Source organism: Rhinolophus sinicus, linkage group LG04 (genome assembly GCF_036562045.2).
Source record: "Rhinolophus sinicus isolate RSC01 linkage group LG04, ASM3656204v1, whole genome shotgun sequence".
NCBI lineage: Eukaryota > Metazoa > Chordata > Mammalia > Chiroptera > Rhinolophidae > Rhinolophus > Rhinolophus sinicus.
The window spans coordinates 6,103,597-6,123,334 of record NC_133754.1 but is presented as its reverse complement, the minus strand read 5'-3'; the positions used below and the strand labels follow the sequence as shown (position 1 = coordinate 6,123,334).

The window sequence follows — 19,738 nt, the reverse complement described above, 5'->3', positions numbered from 1 at the left end:
AGGTCTTAGATATTACCTTGGGTCAATTTTTTGCCTTTTTCACTAAACTGTGAACATTTGTCTTTGCATAAACATACTACTAACCTAATTTTTTTTTAAACTGCATATTACTATGTAACTCTTTACTCGATAGAATCTCAACATGCATGAAATTAAGCACCTTAATGAATAAATGTCAGGGTAAACAAAGTGGCACGCGTATTGCAAAGCCAAACACAGGACGAGCACACCTGTATTGTCTTGGTTCAGTGTCACACATTAAGGGAAACTGATAAACTGAAGTATGTTCAGAGACGAGCTACAAAACTTTTAAAGATCTCAAAACCATGCTACATGAACAAGAGCAAGAAAATGAAGGTCTTAATTTGTAGGGGGAAAACAAAAACAAAAAACTTGGCTTGGAATTGATGGGGTATAAAACAGCCACCTTAAAATTCCGGACAGCTGCCATGTTCGAAGGAAGTCAGACAGGCTCCGTATTACCCAGAACTAGGATCGACATGACAGGCAGTGAAGCTCAGGTAAGTAAGTACAGGTCTCTGAACTCGCAGTCAAGCCTTGAGTCCTACAGACATTTGGTTTATCAACTGTGATATTAGAAATATATGTGGTATTAAAAATATACTCCTGGATACCAGTTATCTTGTATATATAAAATGAGGGTGCTAAACTAGGTAATTTTCAAATAAAACCTGACCTAGAAGAGAATTCTGGATCAACCTCTTGACATGAGAGCACCCTGCACAGAGGCACCAGCTCCCTCATGAAGTAGTGAGTTCTCATTAGTTCATATCAACATTATCATTTGCTGTACATAAAGGCCAAACTGGAATAGACAGCCAACTATTTTAATATTTTAAGTAAAAGCCAAATGTCCATGAGCTGGTGTTCTTATAAAAAGAATTAAAAGACAGGATGGAACACGGTGTTTTCTATGTTGCCATCTATTGAGTCAATTATATTAGTAATTTAATTCTAGAAAAAAAACTCATCATTTTCCTAGCTCATTGTATTGAGTATTGCAGTTTCCTTTGTTTCTAAGATATACTAAATACAATAGGCATTCACAGCAAAAACGATGCCAGGCAATAATCTCATGTACTCAACTTTCTGTGCAAAGGACAGTATTTTAATAGAGCTCAGGGCCTAGGAAATGCTAAATGAAATGTGGACCATAAACACTAAGAGAGCGAGGGCAGGAGATGCCCGGGAACAGAGGAGGTCAAGTACACACAGGGTACAATGTGGGTGTATGTTTTTAAACGTACTCCAGTCACACAAAAACACATTTGTGGTTTATCCATCTCTTTTCTCTGGGAGAGATTTTTAAGAAAACTTATTTTCCTAATTCTACATCTGTCTGAAAATCCAAGGATATCTGTTGCAGTTTCCATCATCATCAGACATTACAGTGAACACATTTTGAACATTTTTCTACCTATGCCGTACCTTACCTCTTGAGTAGAGATCCCTTTGACCATAATTCCTGAAAACTCCGATGCACACCTCAAAGGTCCCTAGCATTTTTACTGCAGTAATCTAATTATTGTAGACGTACATATTAATGGAAAAAAACTTTAGAGCACCTATATGCTTATTTTTGGAAACACAAATCTTTCACATTTTGGGACTAAATTAGTATGAAGTCTTTTTAATGGGAAATAAAAAATACCTGAATAAAAAGACAGTAAGAAATTGCTTAAGACATCTAAGCATTGATATTTTGCTCGTTTCAATGTAGCAAAGCAAAATAAGATCTGTGCACATATTTATAAGCTATGAAGTCACACTGCTTATGTGACATTTACTTTTTTTAAAACAGAAGTTATTTAAAAAAACTAAAGAACAAAGTTTATACCATAGTTAATCCAATCAGTGATGATGTAATAATAAGCCTATGTTCTCATACCTCAAAGACATAGGAAAGCCATTGTTCAACATTCCATATTTTTATTTTAAAGCTAGTTAAAACTCTCATTTTGCCATTATTTTTATAATATGTTTGAAGTTTCTGGTACAAAACTTTTATTTAACTCCCCCCTCCACCCCACACCCTACCTTTTTATAAACATGTAGTTAAGGATTCTAGACTTTTTTGTATCCAAGTAAAATACAGCCTTCCATTGAAATATATTATGTCTCTAAACCTTTTAATAGCTTTAATTTTAAAAACAAAACTTTATCCACAGAATCCTTACTTATCTTTTCCAAACTTACTAGAATAAAGCCAAGAATTTTAGTTTCCTTTCCCACCCCCCAATTACAGTAGCTATTCTAAATTATAACATTCTTTTCTAATTCTTTTCCCCCCCAGAGTATAATTTCTTTGAGGAGCCAAATTATTTCATTTTCATCCACAAGTTATCACTAATAAAACTTTTCACTTCTTGCCTAGGACCCCATCATGATGTTTATTTTTAGTCTTTGGAGTCCCCTTCTTATATGTTTTCTTCAAATTAAAAGAGAAATCCTCTTGCTTCTAGCAGATTTTGCATAGAAAAGGTAAATTGTTCCAGTGGCTTCGATTAAATTTAGGTAGCTATAAAGACCAGAATCATTAAAACCAAATTTTATCCTTCTCCATGTCGTCTTGATATCAGGTTAAAAGCAAGAGACTCTTAAGTCAATTATTTCCCCTCCTACAATTATTTGTTCAAGCAGAAAACTACAAAAATACTTTTTTTCTCCTGTTAACAGCTCTTATAAATTGGGTAGTCTCCAATCAGCAATTATTTTCAGATGTGTTCTTCTGGGTATAGGAACTGTCACTTGCATGCTATGTTGTAAGGGTTAGTTATATTTTGATCAATTTCACTTTAAAAGGTTTGACCATAGTGGTATTTATATTTATAAATATTTATAATATTTGTAATTTTGACTCAAGAGTTTTAATGGTTTGCAAAATTGACATTTAAAAATGGCATCTAAAAAAAATCCTTCTGGAAACAAAGCTAACATGAAGCTAATAAGGAAAATGCAAAAAGAGATTAAACAGATCACCTATTTTATAAATTTGGCACTGGGTGGCCCAATGAAGAATCATTTTAATAGCTCAAAAAGCTGTTTTCTCAAAAATGATTAACATACACAAGGACAGGATATATATTGAGAAATATTTAGAGGAAGACACATAAAATTTAAATACACTTAAAAATACTGCTGTAGTTTTCATTTTCTACTCCTGAAACAAAAATAAGCCATTTATCAGTAAGTGCATTTTTTTCACGGAGAAAATATTTATTAGTTTTCAAATGATCACATAATACAAATATTACAGTCATTCTAGAAAAAAATAGCTTATATTAATATTCATAAAATAGACACTGAAAAATATAGGATTGCATATTGTGACATAAAATAGTAAAAAAATCTGAAAGGAAAATGTATCAAAATAAAAGTTTAAATAAACAAATCAGTTCACATTAATATACAAAAAGTTTCACTTTTAAATAGCTTTAAGTGGCATAAGGTAAATAGAAATGCACTTACATTTCTTTTGCACACTTTAAAGGAACAGAGCTAAAATTTAATCAAAGCATGAGATTAAGAGATTAAATCACTTTTCATCTTTCAAAACTGAAACAAAAGGCTAATAATCTCACAGGCTATAAACTGGTTTATACTGTGGTTCAAAGAGTTCAACTAACTTAGTTTCCAAGCAAATTTCACTTTCGAATCCCAAGTTTTAAAATGTTTAATAGCTATTTGTTAAATTTATATGTGTTTGTAAAAACTGTCATATTAACATTTAACGAAAACAAATCAAACATAAAAAGCTGTAATTGTTTATGAAAATTCAGAGCTCTCTAAAGAAATTTTAGTTTAGATTGATGTTTTCAACTTTTAAGTACCACACATACAAAACTTTATTTATAATTAATGAGGAAAAAACAGGTCTAACAAGACAGCCAAGAAAGACTAAAGGCCAGGTTATAACTTAGCAAATGTGGTTTCTAGATTCCTAAAACATTTTAGATGCTTCCATACTAATAATTCTCAAATTTCTACTCTTAAAATGTATACCAAACAAAACTGGCAGCATCAGGTAACTTGTACAAACTTCTTTAATAGCTTGATGGACCAGTTAATAAATACCAAAAAGAGAAACAGAAAAATTTTGATAACTATTGCCATCAATTAATTGACAGTTTGGGTAACTATTTTGCAACACTTATTCACAGGTACTACTAGTTCCTTTGCTCTATAAAATGACTCTGTTTCAGTATCATTCAAATTTTACTATGCCTTCAATGCAGGATAATACCTCAGGTTTAATAGGTATTTACTACTTTAGAAGAAGGAACAGCTACTTTCATCTCAAAAGGTGTCTCTTCTACTTCTATATGGAATCTTTGTTGATTTGACAAATAAGAATTAAGGCTCAAGACCAGAAAAAGATAAGCTAAAAGAGTGTATCCTGATTTTAAAAGTAATTTGGGAATAATTCAGTTCCTTTCAGTGTCAGGCAACAAAAAACAGTTTCATTAAGTGTTTTGGATCTCCTCTACTACTAAAAAAAAAAAGTCTGCCTGCTTGATTAAGGTGATTTTTCAATCCCACAAATCTTTTAAATAAAACAGATACAGAGAGCTGCTTTTAAGAGAAAGAAGTCTCTCGTGCTTCCTCTCGTTCAGTCTTCTGAATAGAAAGGAATATTTCATGGCCATGTAAAATTCCAATCTGAAAAACTTATTCATTATTTGAGCCTTTCCATCTGCAGACCAAGAGTGCACCAGAGCAAATCTCCCAAGTTTATAAATGACAAGACCCGGTGGCTCTGTCTCATCCTTGTGTCTTCTAGACAGAGTGCGTGGCTCCGTTCACCACTGCCTTCCACTGCAGGTGCTGCATGTGTGACACATATCATCCATGAAGACTCTGCTAGAAGAGCTCCTTTTGCTGAAGTATGGTGTTTACCAGTTGAAAGAAATCTGGGCAATTAGAGAACAAATAAACCAGTCTCCCATTATCAAGATACCTGGAGTCACAGAAGGAATCCACCAAGGAAAAATGAAAACTTGCCAAAGGCACCAAGTTCACATTCTACCCGCTGCAGATGATAAGAACTTCCTGGGATCCAATCCTGCCCGTGGCATCCAAGAAACCAAGAGAAAACCATCTTAATGCCATGGGGAATGTAGGATAAGGTTCTTGTGCCACAAATAACGTTATTCCTAGGGACTGGAAACCTACTGTGAGTACATTTAATACAGCTTTCAGGGATACTATATCTGAAACTTACATTCATTCATATTTCTCTTCTTAAAGAATGAAGCCTCGATTTGACAGTAAAACTGTTACAGTACTATCGCTGCATCTTCTAAATGGTCTAATTAACATGAAGGCCTAAAGGCTGAGGTAGGAAACAGACCAAAAATTTCTCACTAACAGGGTGGATAACACCTGGACATCAGACGGTGTATATTAGGAAAAGTGCAAATGTCCAGCTTGCCCAAAGATGAAATACAGAAACGTCTTCATTACTGGAATATAAAAGAGCACTCAGAAGTCCACTAATACCAGTAAAGGCTAAAACGGGCAAATACTCCCTTTTGTAAATTCCTGTGGACTACACAGGCATTCACCAAATCCAGTGCCCCATATGACCCACTGCCACTGCTTTAATTATCTGGAGAGAAAAATGAAATAAATTGTAGGTCTCTTTTTCGAATGGGCACTAGTTAGCATTCTTAGCAAAACAAACAGATTGCAGCCCCACTCGGTTCTAATATGAACCCAAGGAGTTTACCAATAGAATCAAATGGGCAATGGAAGGACACTCCAATCTATAAATAAACCCAAGTAAATAATGGAAAGCACCCACTTGTTTATTATCCTTTCCCACTCTCTCCAGAAGCTGGATATTCTGCCTCCAAGGGTTCAGTGGAGAAAGTGGACCCCTGACGTCAAAAGCTCTCCGTGGTCTTGGCTGTATCTGTGGTTCTAGGATCACTCCTTGCACCTCTGGTAGGAGAGAAGCACTGAAATAGAGAGCTGAATATAGATTTAAGAAAAAATTCTTATTAAGAAATTACATTCTCTGGTCATTTGAGTTTGTAATGACTTATCCTCAGGATATAAAAGAGCTACCTTTGGGCATACTTTCTTTAGTGCCTTCTTAATTTGAGTTTTAGAAATCTGTCCCACAAATGATTAATTCCTCAGTAATTATTAAGAAGGGACCTATCTTGGTCTAAGCCAAACACTCTGTGACAAACCACTCTACTTCAAGTGGTGAAGACCGAATCAGAAAATGATAAATTACGACTAGAAACAAGATCACGGTTGTCTTAAAGGGACAGGGAAAGGCACTCGACCTCAGATGTATCAGAGGAGGAGTCCCAGTTAATTCTTCTGTCAAAGAGAAGACGATGGATTGAAAAGTAGAAACAGAATAATCAAGCATATTAACAGGAATACCACTAAACCTTGGGAATTGTCTAAGAAGCTGAATTTCTCGGTTTTTAAGTCTTCAGTAATTTAAAGAATTAATCAGACTATAGTCCCATATTATAGCAATACAAAACTAAACCTGAATTTTATCAAGCTACGACTACCGTCTCTGAAAAAGATTTATTCTTCAAGCACTCAGATTTAAAAATGGGAGGGCAAAATAGTGGACACAGCTAGTAACAGACTAAAAATCTTTTCAAAACATAGGATCAATTGGTTTGGGGTCAAGAAGGACCAGGAAATAATCATTAATGGTTACAATGCAGAAATTAAAGCAGTAAGATATACCCAAATAATAGATGATGATAAAGATACTGGAAAATAGTTTGCATTATTATAGGAATAAGATAAATAAGAGAAGGAAGTACAAAGCACATAGCATGTGATCAAGGAAAAGCTGAAAAGGAGAATAAGATAGTAGACATGTATTTAAAGTTATAGGGACTGCAGGATAAACTGTGGAAAACAGATCAATTATACTCTGTGGTTCGGAGTGACACATCCCTATTAAATTTCAGATCTCATTCTAAATGGAAAGGTGCTGCATATTCCTGCTGTATGGACACAGTCAGTCACACTACCCTATTTCAGGGACATATTATATTTGGGGATAAGTTAAGAAAAAAATACAATCAAGTAATCTCTCACTCACACCAACTGGTTTATCACAAGGGTTCCTTACCTGTTAGCGGAACGAGGATTGTGCTCTCTTGTTCTCTATCAATCAACCAACAAGGTTACAGTCTCAGCACTAAGAAGGTAGCAACCAACCCAAGTTAATGTTCTAATGCCTTCACTTCCTCCTGGCTCTGCTGGCCAGTTTGCGTATACCAATAGCTGAAAAGGAACGGTTATTCCATTACCTAACAACATTTAGACTAAACCTTTTTACAAGCCTAAAGATGAAAGACTGAGCTAACACTTCTGCTTTAGGAATACATTCAATTCTGTACAAGTGAGGAATGAAAATAGTTTGGAACTACATACAAATTTAACCATCAAATCTATTAACTTCCAAAAATTAAAGACAGAAATGAAAAAAAGAAATCTAAAAGAAGTTGAGGGGTGAAACTGTCATGTAGCAAGAGGTATCAAATAAATAACTACGAAAATATTTTATGAGCCTACGTGCCAGCTATTTTTTAAGTTTCCAATAGATTTTAAGTCCTGAAGTCTTTCAGTTTTGAAAAGACTATTTTTTTGAGCAGTAGGTTAAAACAGAATTTTACAGTATAATCACTTTGAGGAGTTATATGAGGGATGACGAGAGGAAAGGAGCACAAATTAGAAAAAGACCTGAATACTGAGTATCTCAAAAACTGCAATCTAATTAGGTATGTTCAAGAATCCAAAAATCCCACGTAGATTAACAAAGTCCCCTGCAGCTGGAGTTCCTAAGAGTTCGCTCTTTAACAGACAAGAAACTCTTAAAATTAATACACCAGAACTATGCTATTTATGTTTTCACTGTACCTATAACAGAGCAAACAGTTGCTGCAAACGTGCTTCTAAAATTATTGAACGATCATCCTCTAGTCTTTTCTAATCAACTGCCTTGACAAATCATTCCTTTTCCTGTCTGTTATATCAATATAAACCATAAAAATTAGTAAAGATTTCCAAATTAATGAGATCTAAGTAAAACTTAATTACCTGGATTCAGATATATTCAGAAACTATAAACAAGATATGATTTTCCAAATTTCCCAGTTTTCCCTCATTTCTTGACTACTAACCAGTAGTAAAAATATATCTGATTGAAAATATAGACAAAAAAAGGAAACATTCCATTTGGAACAAGAAATATACCTGATAATTTATTTTTTAAGTTTACAGGCCCACTTCACTTTGAAAATAAAAGGCCCCCCAAAAATCTTATCTTGCTCAGAATTAATATTGGGCTAAGTTTACAATTTCCCTTCAGTAGGAGCTCCAAAGCCTTGATTATCACACTCCACAGAGCATATAAATTAAATCTACAACAAACTTAGATTTCAAACAACAAATGTCCTTAGGTTAGGTCATAGGGCAAGTGAGCTGGCTAGAGAAGCAGGTCCTTGTAGAAACTTCTCCCGAGTCAGATTACTTTCAGGATATAACTTCGTAAGATTGCCTGAAGTACCAAAACTTGTAGATTCAACATATTCATATGCAAAATGATAAACTAACATCCCTAAATAGAAATTATTTTGAATCACTGAGGAGAGCTAGTATCTCTCTTGCTTTAGGACTTAATAATGTATGAAGACTGTGGATTTGATATTGTGCCATTTCTATAGAAAAATGTAAACACACTTTCAAAATGAGATCATTATTCAAACAAGAAAGAGCAATCTGTGTGCGACTACAGAAGGGGGTCTCTTAAGAACGACACAGTAGGACCTCACCTAATTCTATTTTAATAGACAGCATTCTTCTATGTGATGTTTCAAGAGGGAAAAAAACTAAGTACGCCACTGTAGGACTCCACTAGGGAATAAATTCCAAACGGAAGCCAACAAAATCAGCAATGCTGAAATGTCACAAAGGAACTCAAACGGGTGTTCCAGTACACATCTTTGATTGAATAAAATCATTTTAAAATTTTCCATAAGTACTTAAATTTTTGAAGATTCCTACTGAAAATCCTGTTATATTCAAACCAGAAGCAATAAATCTAAGTATTTTATATATAAATACCACTCTGAGAAATTCTCCTGAAATGTACAAACTAGACTATTTGCAATATTTGTTCTCAATACTAAATTATTAAATGAGCATATACTAATTAGTTTTAAAATTTTCTAATACTGAAGAAAAAGGGAAAGCTACACCAAATCATTTTTAAGCAATGAAACAGAAGGTAACACATTTTTACAGAGACTATGATTTCTATTCACTTGTGTTATAACTCATCTGAAGTTGAGTGTGTTAATTTACAGATTGGCAGATTACTCATAAAACAAGACATTCTACTCTAAATTGGATGCATGTTGTAGTATCTTTTTCCTATTCATCTTTTATCACTAGTTCTTGCTGGTTCTAAGGCACATCTATAAAGAAAAATAATTTCTCACAAATGCCTCCAAGTGTCCAGAACAGCCCCAGCTGGCATTAAGAAGAAAATGAAAGAACATCCTTCATAGAAGCAGTGAGTTTTGTATCTCCAGTCCTAGAAGAATGCTTGGCACACTGAGTTAGGTAAACCCAGTGCATGTTTACAAACACATGAAGTCTACTGATGAAGAAACAAAAAGGAGAACTGTGTTAAGTGGCTGACGGGTATCTAAAGTAGACACTGAAAAGTTCAACTTTTTAACCCTAAAGAAAATAAAAAGCTATCAAAAGTATTACTTTCACAGATTACTTTAGGGGGTCAGCTTCTAGGATTCATTTTAGAGTATGGTCAGCAGAAACTTCAAAGATATTACCCTCAGATGATCCCAATTTTAGCTAAATTACAACACCCAGTATAGATTTTCTAATGTTCTCTTTCGAGATATAAAATTAGTAAGAAAACAAACCAGGCACTGCCAGAACATCCAATTTCAAATTTTCAGTTTTAAAAAATGAATGATATTGCCAAAAAGCAAACAAAAAAGCAAAACCCAGCTTCCTTAGAATTAGCCAAGGGATTACATTGGCTCTGGAGGAAAAGAAGACGATTTCTAAACCACCATCTAGTATATACTGTCAAATGGGATGTACCTTAGAAACAATAAAATAGGGAAGAAAGCTTGGAGCTTTGCGGAATGCATAGCATTATGAGGATACACAATCACGGAAAGCAATTCTCTAAAATGGAAGAAAGTTGTAATGAGAATGAAAAACCCTACTGTAATGTTTTAAGAACTCAACATCTAACCAAATTCCAAGATTGATCAATATATTTTCTCGTCAATCTTTTGGAAAAGATATTATCCAAAAATGTTATTAGGATCCAAAATGTTATTTCACTAGGTTTAAATGTCAAATATTTGTTACAAGACAGATAATAGAAGCTAACCCAAGTGTATCTTCAGGTACCACTGAGTTATACTAAGATGAAGAAGTAAAACAAATAAAAAAGAAACACACAATACATTTTTATAGTAGTTAATCCACTATAAAATAAAAGATAAAAGTGATCATAAAAATATATATCAACTATAAGAAAGTCAACTTCAGGGTCAAGTTGCCTTTAACAAGACAACTTCAGGGTTAAGAAGACTAAACACAAAAATATTAAATTTGCCACTGTCTCCTCTGAATGAAAAAAAGTTTCTATATTTAACAAAAATAAAACCTTAATGAAAGTAATTTCAAGGAAATTACTCTGGCAAGTTCTTTTCATAATTAACCTCCCAACCCATTACCTTTACCTCTCTAGCATCATTTTACCGGTTTATTTTGAAACTATAAAATATCTGGCTTTTTTCTTATAATGACTAACATATACTGAAGTACACATAAAGTACTGAAAAACAAAAGGGTCATATTTCTACCACACTTTTTATTCCAGGATCTCGTGTTGTGCTACATTCTTGAGTGTATTCAGAAAAAGATGAATATAAAAGACTATAAAAAAGTTAACAGTTTATGAATCAGGCTTCCTTTACATTAATTCCTTTGTGATTCTTATGCATCAATGACAAGAAATATAACATATCATAAAACAACAAAAAGATGTTAAAAGAATTAAATTTAAAAAGTTCTTTTTAAAGCAAGAATCATCGGTGGATGCTAAAGTTAATGGGTGGAAGTATGATGAGAAACAGGACATTACACAGTCTCAATGTATCTCCCCACAAGACACTTGCTACTTATAAAGGGAAAAAGAGCCACTTAACAATGTAGAAACCTGACACCTCCTTAACCAAACACCTCCTTAACCAAATGATCAAGAAAACATCACCAGTAATGGGACAAATCGCTATCATGTACATATATCCTTATATGATGCACTGGTAATGACACATCAACTCCTGGTATCCTTGCCAAAAAATGCTAACCTCAATTTGATCATGAGAGAACATCAGGCATTCATTCCCACTAGCTCGTACTTCCAAAGAGTTAGGTCAGGAAGGCCAAGAGAGTGCAGCAGCAGCCCAGACTGAAGGAGACTCAGAGGATGTGACAATTAAGCACAAATGAGATCCTAGATTGACTCCTGGGCCAAAAAGGTCATTTAATGGAAAGTTTACAGATTGCTTAGTATTAATTACTGATTTCTATATTTGTTCTATGGTTATGTGAAATATGAATGTTAGGGAGAGCTGGGTGAAGGTAACAGGAACTTTTTGTAGTATTTTGCAACTATTTGGTAAGTCAAATTATTTTAAAACAAAGCTGGAAGTACAAAATAAAACCAAAGGTTCTGAGTAAGGTACCATATTTGACATACCTATAGAATATCCACTGAGAAGAAAATAAATCGACATTTTTTAATTGATATGAAAAGTTTACTCCAATCTTTCTTTAAAAACTAATCCTAGTGGAAATGACAGCATTACCTCATGTTCTGTACTAATATCAAAAAAGTAATCAGATGGTGATCGCTTTGCTTATGTTTAATTTCTTTGGTAAATAGTTCTCTACACAGAGAGCTTGGATTCAGAAGAATGTAAGTCAGAGATGAAAAAAGAAAATCTCAACTACAAACACACAAACTGAATGATGTTTTCGTTAAACAACTAATGTGGAAGTTAACTTTAGACTACAGCAAGCATATGAGAGAGTAGGTAGATTAAAAAACCAAAAGGTCTTCAAATTCAAATTATCATTACGAATTTTTATTCCTGCATCATAAAAATGGAAGGAATAAAAAATTCTGCTTTTTTCTTTAAAAATTTCCATAGGAAATAAAGTTTAGTGCCATAAATAGCCCTCTTGTTTGTTTTTTTTTTACTAAAAAACAAATGGCAAAATTCCCAAATAATTTACCTTATAAAATCAATTACAAATAAATATTCATAACCTTTTGTTTTATTTTTAACATATGTTGAGAGCTTATTATATGTAATGTATTGTGCATTTTATATATATTGCCTCATTCAGTCTTCACAATAACTCTATGGCATATACTATTATAAGCATCCCAATTGCACTGAAGTGGAAACTAAGGCACAAAGTAGTGAAGTAACTCACCGAAGAACATATGTGTAGTAAGTTATAGAGCAGGAAAATCAAAACCAGTTAGTCTCTAGGACTCTTGAGTTTTAACTAATTTTATACTTTTCCAAATCATATTATTTTTATTAACAGTTAAATATTGTCTTTTTAATAATTAGTATATGATAAATGCTAGAATAATAAACATTCTGTTTTAAGTAGAATTTTGAAATTATTTCCTTCAATTTCATTTGAACAGATCAGTTGACAGTCATGTGCTTTGCCATTTCTATCAACCTATGAAAGTTTGAGAAAGCAATGAAACTTAGAAGTAAACTGTAGCAAAACAGTATCAACAACATAAATAATCTAGGAACCCATGCTTCTGTTAAACCTGAAATGACTGTACCTGAAAGTATGTAGAAATGGTAATCAGAAATCCCTCTCATCTTTTAAGTACCACAAAAAAGCAAGATGGTGACAGGTTTTTCCTAATTGGAATTCCTAGTTTATATATTAGCTATCTATTGACTTGCCTAATAGAGAAATACATAGGATGGTCCTTTAAATGTATGAGAATTTCATAGCTTATTCTTACATTATAAAAATCTTATAAATTCAATTATCTTAATGTAATTTAAACATTACATCTACAAATTTAAATCATCATTCTCTTATGAGCATGAGTAAAATAATAATCTGGCAATAACAAACTGAATTTTATTCTCTGCTGATTCAGTGCTCAATTCTGCTACCCAGAGAACAGTCTTTAGTTTCTTACCGAGTATATAGTACTTTACATAGATGTTGTAATTGTCCTGAATTATAATATATTTTTACAATTATTTACAAATAGCTTACAATATATCAACTAGAATTCTTCTGTACGTAAAGACAAGACCAAAGGAAGGTCATTCTCTTCTTCATCTCAATTTGAGTCTAATAAAAATCAATATAAATATAATATCAATGCAAATATGGTAGTAGAAGCACCCAACACTTTATGTAAGAACAGGGTACTTTCCAATTCTTTCTCAATAAAATGGGTAGGCTTCTTAAAAGACAGGACAGATATCTAATCACAAATAACGTCTTTTATCTAATCTATTAATGAAACTTGTCTGGCCAGAGTCCGCAGTGTCAAAAAGAAAGCCAGAACCTCCAGAGCATCCACAAGTGTTGGAGACGGCGTCCTGAACTTTAGGGCGCATGTCAGTAAACTGTCAGAACTTAAGAAAGGCTGTGTTTCTCAACTACTCCTCAGCAAGTCCATTTCTTTCTAGACAGTAATGAGACTGCAAACAGAAAAATGAAAAATGCCCGTCCTCATATGCTATCCTGACTTTAAATCCTGGAAAAATACTGTAATCCTGGTATTTTACTGACCATTCACAGCTTTCATAGCTGATTCTAATTTCCAAATATTTTGGGAATAAGACTTTTATAGTCACAATCCACATCTTGAAAAGGAAAACACTGCCAAAGAGAAAACGGTGAAAAGTTATGAAGGGAAAAGGCCACTACCACCATCAAGCTAACAATTTAGGAAATATGATTTGATGTAAGAGCTATGTGAAATTTAGTTAACAACATATGGGCCATCGATAAAACTTTGTAAAAGCTACAACAAATCTTGGATTAAATCCCCAACTACAATACCTCAAGTTCTCAATTTAACAAATGAGGAAATTTCACATGTGAATATACTTCCATTAAAAAATAACATTTACGTGTATCACTTCACATTTTAATAAGTCACTTCCTTTACATTTTATTCAGAAGTTAATACTTGATTATAGTACTTCTAAGTAGGAAAAAAACCTCTTTCTATTCTTCCTTCAAAACTGGAATCAAATATCTGAAACTATCAAATGCACCTAGTATTTTAAAAATTCTAACTTCTGCAGTTTTAGGATGGTCTATCTTCAGACTTTCCCGAAAGAGCCCAAGATCCCTTTCTTAATACCCATGTATCTTCAGAAACATCTACAATAACCATTCTTTTCGCCCATTTGATAAATCTTTAATCCCCAAAAGACTTCATTTTCCTCAGAATTTGACATCCCTTTTTGTATTTCTTTCTGTTTCCATTTCTCAAGTAAGTGTAACATAGGAAATGGATAAATAGGAGACAAGCACATTCAATTGGCTTTTTTACTTTGTCAGCAATGTCAAGCTTTAACTAAAACATAAGAAACACAAAGTAAAGTTAGTAAAATGTTCTGTGTTAATGCCAACCAAAGCATCGAACAAACACTGATTAGCTTCCTTATCTTTGAATGTTTAATGAGTTAACTAGTTTTTCCTACGGTATTTAATTTAAGGATTTCCCCCAGGAATGCATTAACTAGTATGAAGTCTACCGCTAAGGTCTGCAAACCATTTATGACAACAGGGCCAAGGAAACGAGGCTGCAAATATGTCCGTGCTGCACTTCTCAAAACGTGTTCTTAAACTTCTGGCAGATGGTTCACTCTGTGTATACAGTGGTACCTCGGTTTTTTAACTTAATCTGTTCCGGAAGACCGTTCAAGTTCTGAAACGTTCGAAAACCAAGGTGCCGTTTCCCCATAGAAAGTAATGCAAAATGGATTAATCTGTTCCAGACCTTTAAAATCAACCCCTAAAGCTGCAAATTTAGCATGAATTTTACTATCTAATGATACCATAGTTCCATAAAATTTACGGCATTCATAAACCGAAACGTTCGTCAAAGGAAACGTTTGAAAACCGAGGTACCACTGTACTTTCGCGTGACAACAATTATACTTTTATTTCCAATATAAATCAAATACTTACGGGCAATAGGGTAGGAGAGCAGAAAAAGGAACTGTTAGAGTAGAATAAATGTAAAGACGGGCTCCAATTGAAGACTGCCATCACTCAAATATATGACCCAGAACATTTCTCATATATGAAATGAAGCCAGTTAACATTTTCCAAAGTGTGTTCCAAGGAACACTGGCTCTGCAGGACATTAATAGGTGTTACACAATCAAGAGAGTTGGAATTAATAAAGAAAATTGTCTCCTGCAGAATTTCTCAGTCTTTAATAAATTAAATTGCCATGTCAACTTCCAAGATGTATTTAACAAAAGCATTCCCCGAAATTCCTGGGCGCTAGGACTATTTTTTTTTTTTTCACTTGAACTCGTATTCCAAAGGCACTAGAGTTTTGAAACTTTTACACTAGATTTGAAAATCCAGTTCAATGAATCCTTCAAACTTAAAAACAGGTAATGACTCATTATCTTATTAAAAACAAACTGATTAATTCCATTCATTCTAAGGAGATAATCTGCAGTCCCACATGGGACTGAGTGTGAACAGATGGTCCATAGGGCACTATGCCCGTCTATAACAATCTTTACAATGAAAAAGTTTAAAAATCACTTGATCAGGGAAATGGTTCTATTTTGGAGTATTAACAAACTGCTGCACGACATTCCATTTCCTTCTAAGTACCCCCTGCCCCCATTAAAAAAAGAGAGGAAGGTGTGCTTTGTAGCAACTTTTGTTTCTGTAAATTGAAGAATTTTGAAGCATTTCTCAAATAGTCAGATACAACCCAGTCCTAGCAGCCTGGGATTCCACAAAAGAATCCCTGATGCCTTCATTATATATAATAAATTCACTTTCTCTTATGCATCTAGAATGGTAGTACTAGGTATACACCAGTCTTAGGAGAAGTGAGAACGTAGTCCCTCTTTCCTTGTAGGAATTAATTCTCTTACAGAGCCCCAGGTGAGAAAAACTGTACTAAAAATGTCACGAAGACAAAGCAGCCCCGGCTTAGAAGGCTGCCGTATGTATCAAGTCTCTGACTGTGCAGGCAAGCTTTGCACTGTAAGTTGCAGTGCTGAAGAAAGGACTCATCCTCAGGTGGCTCAGGAGTAAGAGCAGCTCTCCTTTACAAACGAGAACCGAGCTCGGTGCCTGACAGACGCTATCGGCTGACTCCTCCCAACAACAGTGCCAAGGGCAGCTATCACTCCCGCTCAACAGGGAAGGAAACTGGGCTTACACTTACATTTACCAAGCTCCTACGATGAAGTGGTAGCATACACAAGGTCAGATACCAGGTCAATGCCAAGGCTCATTAATCTACCTCACTATGCTCTGTGCTCACTAATCTATAGCCTAGATGAATCAACTTAATAAAAAAGCTGTCACACACACCATATACAGAATAACAAGTAAGCATAATATAACTTAATTTAAATTATGGAACATGTGACTAAGATTTATGTTACATTACTATCAAATGATAAATTAAACTATTATGTCCTTTAACATAGATCTTTACTGTGAACTACAAAAAAAAATTCAATTGCTTTTAAAGCTCCAATGTTTATAAATCAATCAGGAAAAATATAATGAAATAACGGAAAGCAGTTCTACTTGTAAAAACTTTGAATTAAAACAATACCTAATGCAACTGCCTTAGATTAAAAACAATAAATTCCTCTATGAGCAAAAAGACAAAGGTAAATCTTGTTTCTCAACTTTACATAAAAGAGTTCATATAAATTAGCATTTTCTTGTTTCAGTAATAATCTGCAATATGAATATAAACTATAAGAACTCAAAATTAAAGGTCTGAGTCATAAAATATATTATCATGATTCAACTGAATAAAGTGAGTTTTCTACTTGAAAAAGTATTTTATTGTAATTTGATCACATTAAGCATAAAAAACCCAAATTTCAACAGCTTATAGTAAAAGCTCACTGAGACCAATGGAAGGCTACAGATCTAATCTACTGAAATGTTCGTGTCACAAGACTATCTCTATATTAACTTATTATTCAGAAACTGTATTCTACTTAAGCAAATTTTCCAAATTTAAAATTTCTTCTTCAGTAAAAATTTGGAAAATGTAATTATTTTGGGTAGAAAATGCTTTCAAAATGTAGTAAGAGAAAATAGCAGACTGACAGGCTCACCATTGGGCACATCATGGCCCACTCTCTAACAAGGAATCTGTAAGGCCAAATGCCTCCATACTAGTCAACTAGAAACTGCTTTTTATCACTGTCAGCTGTCACCTCTTGCAGCTTCTCCGTGGGCCAGGGCAATCACCAGAATGGTTAAGAGTGTAAGTAAGCTTTGGAATCAAATCACCTAATGGAGTATCAGTTATGTGACCAAGTTACCTGACAATATTTCATCGATAGTAATATAACAGCCAATAATATATAAAAGAAATTTTAGAATCTGTCATACATACAATCCTCAGCACCCTATGAATTTGTCACAAATCTTATATAAATTTCCAAAACAAAAGATCTAAAGAGGTTGCGAATTCAAATACTATGCATCTTTAATAAGCATTAAATACACTTGTTCCTAGAAGGACTGGGAAGCAGTGTCATGGTTTGTTATTACTGGAGTTCAGGAATGGAGGCAAGAAACTAATAATACCTAGTTTGGACCTATCCCATCGTCTCATTCTCGATCCAGCCTTCCTTCCTGGAACCTTAGAATAGGTCAAATTCCTAATAATAAAATATAACCATTGTACAAACATACAAATCCTGCTGTCACTTGAGAGAATAACTGGGAAATAATGTTTGGTGGATCCCCAAAGTGGAAAATAACACACTGAAGATGAAGAACAGCTCAGGATTCAGCCAAATCCCTTCTTCCGAGGTTTTACAATAACATGGAGCATCCACCAAAGATAAGACATGGCTCCATGCTTGACTCTAGAAGGGAAGTCAAACTACAGTGACAAAGCCTTTTAAGAGACGAAGAAAGGAAAGATCCGACAGTTGGTGGCTTATCAGCACCTGAGCTGTGGACAGCACTACAACCAAAACCAGGGGTTTTTCTCCATTCACCTCACTCACCTTGCACCCAAAAAACTCTTCAACAAACAAAAATCAAGCAAAAGCGGTGACTTAGAAAAGCAGCATGTTTTCCAAAATAACCTTGTTAATAAAGTTTCACTGAATACTATCTTTAAAAAGTAATTTTAAAAAATAAGAGTATTTCCTCAACAGGAAGAGAACCCTTCATTGTTGAAAATACCACAAAACTATGTAAAAGCACACAACCAAGAAAACAAAATTAATTTAACATTAAGCATATTAAAAAAAAACTCCTTCATGAAAGAAAGTGGGTTGGGTTATCCATTTCTTAAAAAAGAGAATAAAAACATCTTAAGTGACAGAAATCAGCTTCTCTTGATACATTTGATTTACTGTGTTAAGAAAGGTAATTAATAAAAATATGTCAAAGAAAAAATTGGCGGAGAATGTTTATCATAGTGAAATATTTAAATCAGTAATTATCTACAAAATACCTTGTGCAGAGTTTAACTACGATGCCGTTTATTCATCAGTCATTTCACTAAAAATAAAAATATTTAATAATTACCTAAATCTTGGCATCTATTAAGGACTTTTCATTTTGCTATGGAAAATATTCTCTGCAATTTCTATCTGTAGAGATCTAGCTTTTATTTATAACATGTTATTAATTTCTTATAGAATAAACTTACTAGCCTGAAAGCTGGGAAAATATGAAGCCATGGTCTTATTTTAGAATCAAAAAAAAGCAACATGGTCCAGTAAAGTGATTTGTCGATAGTTAAATGATACAGTGCAGGCAGGTACAACTAAAAAGATGATCTCTTCATACGTGTCCACAGCTCAGTAAGTAACACCATTTGGCATTTGTTCTTTATGTCTATGCTTCCTTAAAATAATATAGCAAACATAATCTAACTTTCAACTGGTAAACATTCAATACTGTATCATGAATCTTTCAAGTTTTCTTAAAATTTGTAACTCCTACTTTGCTGTCAGGCTATAAAACTGGTACTTTCCAAGTGTTACCTTAAATGCCTCAGAATCCCATTTATTTTCCTTCCCCTCCTTTGTCTGCTTTAAGATGATAAAGCTAACAAACATAAGACTTAAAAAAAAAAAAAAAAAAAGTCTAAAAAAGGACCAGAAATGCAATGCAAAAATAGCCAAGAAAAAAAAAAGAACCCAAAACTCCACATGGCTTTATTTTGTGATAACAATTTCAAGCAGTTCTGGAGGCCTTTACATTCCAGAGCTTGTTCCAAAGGATTAGGTTACCAGTGTTGAACCTCTGTCAAGTGCAGTGTTACCATGTGTGGACCGGGTCCTCAGCTCCTTCGCTTTCCTAATGAGGCCAAGGTCACTGATTCAAACCATTATCTCAGACTGCAACCACAGAAAGA

General features: G+C 33.8%; 1 protein-coding gene across 6 annotated transcripts in view; it reads right to left on the bottom strand.

Moving 5' to 3' along the window:
* The window catches only part of TSC22D1 (TSC22 domain family member 1), a 124,429-nt gene that overhangs the window by 85,581 nt on the left and 19,110 nt on the right, over positions 1-19,738 (bottom strand). The window contains exons 2-3 of one of the 6 annotated variants that reach the window (XR_012495433.1): positions 5,825-5,994; positions 3,213-5,083 (exon numbers count right to left, since the gene is read on the bottom strand). The exons of 1 other annotated variant lie outside the window; for it this stretch is intronic. Coding sequence is in view for 2 of the 5 variants with exons in the window: in XM_074329311.1 (XP_074185412.1) it covers positions 4,985-5,083; positions 5,825-5,981 (256 nt within the window). In the remaining 3 variants the exon portion in view is untranslated. Of the gene's footprint in view, positions 1-3,212; positions 5,084-5,824; positions 5,995-7,135; positions 7,291-19,738 lie in introns of those variants that run through there. 4 more of the 6 variants (XR_012495432.1, XM_074329311.1, XM_074329312.1 and 1 more) reach the window with 4 other exon arrangements.